Source organism: Nannospalax galili, unplaced genomic scaffold, assembly GCF_000622305.1.
Source record: "Nannospalax galili isolate Female #2095 unplaced genomic scaffold, S.galili_v1.0 scaffold620, whole genome shotgun sequence".
In the NCBI taxonomy this organism is placed as follows: Eukaryota; Metazoa; Chordata; class Mammalia; order Rodentia; family Spalacidae; genus Nannospalax; species Nannospalax galili.
In genome coordinates, this window is record NW_008346824.1 from 231,919 (window position 1) to 239,676 (window position 7,758).

General features: G+C 44.3%; 1 protein-coding gene across 1 annotated transcript in view; it reads right to left on the reverse strand.

Annotated features, from left to right (window-relative positions):
- Positions 1-7,431, reverse strand: part of Hhla1 (HERV-H LTR-associating 1) — a 40,801-nt gene extending 33,370 nt beyond the window's left edge. The window contains exons 1-3 of the mRNA XM_008843177.3: positions 7,353-7,431; positions 4,953-5,012; positions 831-887 (exon numbers count right to left, since the gene is read on the reverse strand). Coding sequence (XP_008841399.1) covers positions 831-887; positions 4,953-5,012; positions 7,353-7,431 — 196 coding nt within the window. The remainder of the gene's footprint in view (positions 1-830; positions 888-4,952; positions 5,013-7,352) is intronic.
- Between the last annotated feature and the right edge of the window lie 327 nt (positions 7,432-7,758).

A 7,758-nucleotide genomic window follows, 5' to 3' on the forward strand; every position in this document is an offset into this window, starting at 1 on the left:
GCAATGCAAGTTTCCATTCCCAGCCCCAGGGGGTTGCAGAAGGCTTGGAGTGACCCTCTGGTTCAACAGAATAGGATTGCTGAGGGACACCGAGGCAGGCAGATCTGGGATCTGCCTGCATTTGCTCTCTTCGCCTTTCAGTTCTAATCTCCTGGCTGGGTGGGGCCTAGTCAGCCAAAGAATCATAAATAAAGCAACTGCAGTGTCTAATCTGAGTCATTAACTGTGTCAGGAAACAGGTTCAGAGAAGAGAAGCAGCTTGCCTCACTCTGCAGAACAGAGCAGATGTGGTGAAGGGCCCAGAGCTTCCTAAACTGCAGTGCAATCGATCTCCCTAGGCATCAGGCTCCGTGGAGGTTCTTGTCAGTGGCTTGGGAAGGAGAGGGCTCAGGAGCCATAACAAGTTCTGTAAGAACCCATACCAGGGCAGTAACCTGGCCCAGAAGGAAGGAAAGACCTCCTCAAGGCAGAGACGGGTCAGGAACTTCCTAAACTGCAGTGCAATCGATCTCCCTAGGCATCAGGCCATTTGCCTGTGGGTTTCAGGCTCTGTGGAGGTTCTTGTCAGTGGCTTGGGAAGGAGAGGGCTCAGAAGCCATAACAAGTTCTGTAAGAACCCATACCAGGCTAGTAACCTGGCCCAGAAGGAAGGAAAGACCTCCTCAAGGCAGAGACGGGTCATCTTGAATTAGAGGATGCATCTCACACTAAACCTGCTGCAGTTTATTTTTCATGCAAATTCAGACAGAGAGGCAGAAGAGTCAAGGCACAGAGTCCTAAAACATAGCCAGTGCTCTCAAGCAAATCAGGGTCAGAGCTGCCCTCCTTACCTGCTGCATCAAGTAGGAGCCCGTCTTTCTCCTTCTTGAGGCCTTTGTTTCCAGACACTGAAACAGGAATATCTGCAGGTGAAATTGTATCCTAGAGCCCAGCTTCACACAGCCTATAATATCCTTAAAAATCATCTTGTCCAGCACGTCCTTTGAAGGATGGAGAGACGGAGACCCGGAAAACATAGGTGATGGGCCTAAATCCCAAAGTAGGTGGAGGCCAAGATAAACCTAAACCAAGGGCAGAGCAGATCTTTGCCCAAGTTATTTTTCCTTGGATTCCATCTCATTTCACATTTCATTATGGCAAGAAGACAAGAAGACCATTTTATTAATTTATTCTTGAAAAGTTCATATATGTTTATAATAGCTTTGGGTTACAGTTACCCCTCTACCCTCTTCTACCTCTTCTTGCTTCCTACCACCACCACTACTAAGTCGATCATGTCTTTTTATTTTGCTTTTGCTTTGTGATCCCCTAGATTTAACCAGGGTTATTACACTGGCTACATCACTGAAGAGAGTGGCTTCCTCTTGTCCGTAAGCCCTCAACTGCCAGCTCCCCTGGGTGGAGCGAGACCCCAAAAGCCTCTCTCCCATCTACGACTGAACGTTACTGGCTTAGTCTTGTGTGGGCACTATGCAGGCAAATGCAGCTGTTTTGAGTTCACGAGTGCCAGGGTCATGTCATGTCCAAAGACAGCATTTTACTTCCCTCCCCCTCATAATCCTTCTGCCCCCTCTTCCATGATGTTCCTTGAGATGCCCCTTTATACACAATATATGCTCTTTTTTGCTTCTGGACTTGGGAATTGAACCCAGGGCCTCTCACATTCCAGGTAAATGCTCTACACTGAACTTATCCACAGCCCTGTCATTGCTTTTATTTTGAAACAGGGTCTCAGTAAGCTAACTAGATTATTCTTGAATTCATTCTGTAGGTTGGACAGGCTTTGAACTTGCAATCCTACTACCTCAGTCTCTGAAATAGCCGGGAATATAGGCCTCTGCTATCAGACCCAGCTCAGTGCTGAGGTAGATGAGGTAGATGCCTGGAACATCCTCATCATTATACCCATTGAGGCATAGACTGGTCTTCATCCCCTGTGACCAACTTTCTACTCTTCATATCTAGAAGCTTGACTTTTTTAGACCCCTCCTATAAGTGAGATCATATGGTATTTGTTGTTCTGCGCCTGGCTTGTTATTAGTATATATCCTCCAGGTCCTGCCATATTATTACATATGGCAAGGTGTGCCACCTGATGGTCAGTACAGAAAACTCCATCACCCCCCACCCTCAATTCAAACCAACCCAAGCTTTACCCTTTGCTTACTTTGTTTATGTCCACCTGTACATTCTCAGTGTGTATGGCATTTTTAAACTTCATTCTTCCAAAGGCCCAATGTAGAGGCCTGGCATGCACAAGGATTCTGGATTGGACCTACAGCTCAGCAATGTAAATTGGCCTAATTTTTTAAAAAGTTGCCGGTGGTGGGGTGGTGGCACACTTGGGAGGCAGAGGCAGGCAGATCTCTGTGAGTTCAGTGCCAGCCTGGTCTACATAGTGAGTTCCAGGTCAGCTGGAGGTACAGGGAAACCCCGGTTCAAAAAGACCAATAATAATGATGATGATGATGATGATGATGATTCAAAAGACCAATAATAATGATGATGATGATGTGTCTCAAAAAGACCAATAATAATAATGATGATGATGATAATAATAATAATAAAAAAATAAATAAGTAAATCTTTAAAACAGAATCATATTCCACTGTGTGCATATACTGTTTTTCTTTCCAATCAACAGCCAGTGGGCATTTAGCTTCTCCTTATCTGCATTTCAAGTATTCTCTTGAAATAGATGAAGTCAGTTGTTGCCTGGTTCAGCCAATTTGGCCTTTCAAAAATTATCAAGTTTTGCAGTTAAATATCAGAGATCCTGTGGTCAGCAGCAAATGAGGATTGTGAAGCCCTTCTCCAGAAGCAGTGGTGCCAAAAGCAGCAGGGGCTACATTACAACAAAAGGAAATGGGAGACAGACAGCGAGTCAATAAATTGGTCAGCAGCAAATGAGGATTGTGAAGCCCTTCTCCAGAAACAGTGGTGCCAAAAGCAGCGGGGGCTACATTACAACAAAAGGAAATGGGAGACAGACAGCGAGTCAATAAATGGGCAAAGCAATCTGTTATCCTGCTTAGAGACTGCAGGTCTGTCCCATCCCCTAGGTGCTTGAAGTGGTACTGCACCTGCACAGTAGCTGCTGTGAGGCTGTGTGCGGCACCACCTGTTCGATTTGCTGTCTGACTAGACACCAGAGACCTTTGGGCAGGAGGGGAATTGGTGAGGAATCATCTTGACTCTCACTGCACCCGCACAGTAGCTGCTGTGAGGTTGTGTGCGGCACCACCTGTTCGATTTGCTGTCTAACTAGGCACCAGAGACCTTTGGGCAGGAGGGGAATTGGTGAGGAATCATCTTGACTCTGGGTCTCTAGGCTGCAGAGATGAACAGCTTATAGAGATGGGACAGTTTACAAAAATACACAGTCTGCAGAGATGGACAGCTTCAGGAATGGACAGCTGGCAGTGACATGACAGGATTCAGGAATGGACAGCTGGCAGTGACATGACAGGATTCAGGAAAGGACAGGTTGCAGTCATCGACAGGCGGCAGGGATAGACAGGCTGCCAGGCTTGTAGGACTCCTACACCTGTTCAGCCACAGTGACAGACTTGAGGTCTCATTATTCTTGGACAGCATTATTTTACTAACAAAAAATTGTATCTGCCACACTTCTTTTTAAAATAGAAATTTTTATGTGGGTTTTGTTAACAATATGATCCTTTTATGGATTTTGGAAACAATACTTGAAGGATATTAAATGCTCCCCAAAGCATGGCGCTCTCTCGCTCTCTCTCTCTCTCTCTCTCTCGCTCTCTCTCTCTCTCTCTCGCTCTCTCTCTCTCTCTTTCTGTATGTTCATGTGTGTGCATGTGCATATGGAGACCAGAAACTGTCATTCCTCAGGTGGTGTCCACCTCATTTTGTTTTTGAGCCAGAACCTTTCACTGACCTGGAACTCACAAGAGCACTAGACTAGCTGGCCAGGGAGCCGACGGATCCACCTATCCCTGCCTCCCCAGTGCTGGGGTTACTAGTACACCACACCGTGTATTCTTTTTTAATATGAGTTCCGGGGATTGAACTTAGGTCCTCAAGGTAACTTTGCTGACTGAGCTACCTCTCCAGCCCACCCTCCCCAACTTTTCCTCAAACTTGCAGCTATTCTTCTGCTCTTGCCTCTAAAGTGCTGGGATTATAGATGTGTGTCATCATCTCTGGCCAAAGCACAGATCTCTGAACAGGACAGCCTGCAGAAGCAGTTTTCAAATAAATTGCTGGGAAAGTTATATAAATCCACTGTTCTGGTTTTGGATCAAGGGCCACACTAGGATTTCTGCAATAGCAGGAACCTGACGCTTCCCATTCTTGGTGCTTAGTATTTTACCATCTCTTATCCTTTCTGATTTCTTTTTGTCCTGGAATTGTTCTCACTTAAACAGGGGGAGTTAGAGACTCAAACACAGTAAATAGTCATGGAAAATTATCCCACTCATACACAATATACTGGAACAGCTGATAGCATTGAAGAAAGAAGTGCTTTCCTGAGGAAGTGCTTAAACTTTACACACCCTTTTGTACCTTTTGTGTCTTGAATCATATGAATGCTCTAATTAAAAATAAAATTTTGAAAATAAAGAGTAACTTCCATCCCCCAAGACCCCAAAAAGCATATTGAAAAAAGGTATCCTGCTTATTTTCTCAAAATCTAGGACCCGAAGAGCAGTTCCTGCCTGCTCTGCCTGCTTTGTTTTGCAAGTTACTCACCATTTCACAGGATGGGGAATTTCATACCATCCAAAACAGGAAAGGTAAAGATGAATTATTTCAAAGCTGTGGGTGGCAAACAACAATGCTTCCTATTATAGAATCTCCTGCTTCTGACAGAATAACAGTCTATGTGGATTTAATAAGATCCGGAGAAGGTAAGATTCAGGGAGCTCCTGGAATCTCCTGGAGTTGGGTGAGCTGGGGTGGAGCACCTGAACATTTACCTGTTGCAGGTCTGAGGGCCATTCCCTTGTCTTCCTTAGCTTCTTCTTTAAGACCAGACACTAAAATAAAATCAAGTGTCACCAGAGAAGTTATAACTCAGACATGACATCAGAGAGAATTCAGTCTCTTACCTATTTTTTTAATGTTTATTATTTATTTTATGTGTATGAGTGTGTTGCCTGCATGTATATGAGTGCATCCATGTCGTGCAATGCCATGGAGGTCAGAAGAGGGCTTTGGATTCCCCTGGAACTGTAGTTAAGGACAGTTTGTAGCTGCTATGTGGGTGCTGGGAAGGAATCGAACCCAGATCCTCTGTAAGAGCAGTCAGTGCTCTTAACCACTGAGCCATCTCTCCAGCCCCATGTTACCTATTTTATAGATGGAAAAACTTTGATCTAAAATTGTGTTATGGCTTTCTGATAATCCCACAAGCATTTTATTTATTCAGTCCTCAGTCATCAAGTATTTATTGAAGAACTATACTAATACTAATGATTGATAATGTTATTGAACACCAGAATTTGTTAGGCATCATGTATTCTAGGGGAGACAGACATGAAAGAAGAGAATTCAAGGGTATAAAGGTGTTACTGCAAAAAATGATTGCTTTGAAGGGGACTATGTGAGTTAGGGGGAGTCTGGTCCCATTTTAGCAAAGTGGAAGTCTCCCCTATGAGGGCACAGAGAACTGAGATCTGAGGATGACTAGCATCTGAGTGTGATCTAAGTGGCTGAAGGGTATTCTGTGTACAGGGGACACCATGTACCCAAGTCCTGTACTGGCTCTGAGCATCTCCCTAAAGAGCTGAGGGCCTAGTTACTGGAGCAAAAAGTGGACATTTGCAGAATTGATAAAGGTGAGGTCACAGGGTATAGGTAAAGGACTTGTATCACCCAGTAAGTCATAAAACATCATTCAATAGTTTTGGGGGGTGAGGGTTGGAATAGTGGAGGAATACAAGGAAGTAACATAATCATGTTTACAGAAAGATCACTTAAGCTGAGAAGTAGAGACTGGAACATGGGGAGATTAGAGGAGAATTGGTGAGCTGGCTTAGAAACCTCCTCAGTGGCCCAGCAAAGAGAGGGTGGTGGTTTGAACAAGGGTGGTAACTGTGGGGGCATAAGACCTTCTGTGACACTCAAGTACGAAAGGCCAAGGGGAAAATAAGTGACCAGAAATGAGACTTATGACTGCCATTTTGATCAAATCATTTAAACCCCACTTTGATAGAAGCCTCCTCCCTGGGGGAGTGATCTCATAATATCAGAAGGTATTATGCAAGCTGCCAAGGGAGAAAAGCAATCACAGTCCTACCTAGCTGCAAAGCCTACAAACTACAGCAATGGCTGGCCTGGCAAGATACCCCAATGGTAGTGGCACTATTATCTTGGGGGCAACCAGCAGCTCTCTAATTGGACTTAAGGCCTGCTCAGTAAGAGGGAATTCATGCCTGATATTCTAAACCTAGCTAACTACCTATGACTGGAGAGATCATAGACCTAGAGGAGAAACTACTACTACCATTTTCCTAAATCAATATAATTTCTTACTGTGTTGTAAACACTTATCTCTATATCTACAGGTAAGTATAGTTTTCACCTCTCATCACCTCTCATCAAAGAAGCTTCTTTCTGCAGCAGATGGAGGCCACTACAGTGATCCACAACTGGTCAAAACACATAGAGTAAGTGACCATGAGGTGCCTAGCCACAATTAGTACATCAACAATACACCCCTATACATATAATAAGATACAAGGAACACTGTGGAAGATGGGGAGGGAAGATTGTAAGAGCCAGAGGACCAAGATGCCAGCTATGAAATAGTGTTATCTAGACATGACAGGGAAGTTGCACTTATGAAGTGTCAACCATATGGTTGCCTAAACAAGACCTGCATAATGACAACACCAGTTGACATGACAAGGGAGTGGGGGAAACAGCACAAGCACCCTCCTCCAATTAGAGGAAGAGCTATAGGCAATCAATGGTCGCTGAGGGAGGGAGAATACATTTTCTCCAGGGACAGTTATCCAATCCCAAGTGGTCTGCCCTAAACTATGTACATATGAGCAACACTAAATGGACTCAGTATGATATATAGGGTGGACACACACACACGCACACACGCACACACACACATGCACATTATTGTTATAACAATAATAATTATGCAGGAAGTGACAAATCTGAGTCAGGGGGATGGAGGAATTGGAAGGAACAGGGGAGGGGTAGAAATAAAATGATGTGAACACGTGTGTACTAATATATGAAGTTCTCAAAAGAAAATAGAAAAAGATTCCAGGTTGCAATATTAGCTGCTGAGATTCTCAAAGCACAATAATTTCCAACTATAACACATAGAGCAGACACTATGGACTGACCAGCCCCACCTGCATTCCATAGGGACAGGACACATGCGAAGCCCAAACACAGTGTCACCGCAGGACCGTGTAGCAGGAAGCTCAGCATGTTGGGATGCTTTGACCACCTGGGAGCAAAACAGCAAGCAGTTCAAGGAAGCTAGCTTGATTGTTAAGCACAGGGATGCAGAGCATGCTTCGAGAGCAGTACAGGGGAAGTCATTAGATTTACAATCTCGTCAGGATGGGTTATCATGCTGCGATAACAAACCCCATAATTGCTTTGGCTTAACTTTGCAACAAAGTTGATTTCTTGTATATACTCCATATTTGACAATAAACAGTTGGAAAGGGAGCTCTGCCCCATAAAGTTACTGAGGGATCTTAATTAGTGAACCCTCTACCATCTTGCAGTTCTGTCCAGCAAACTGTTAGC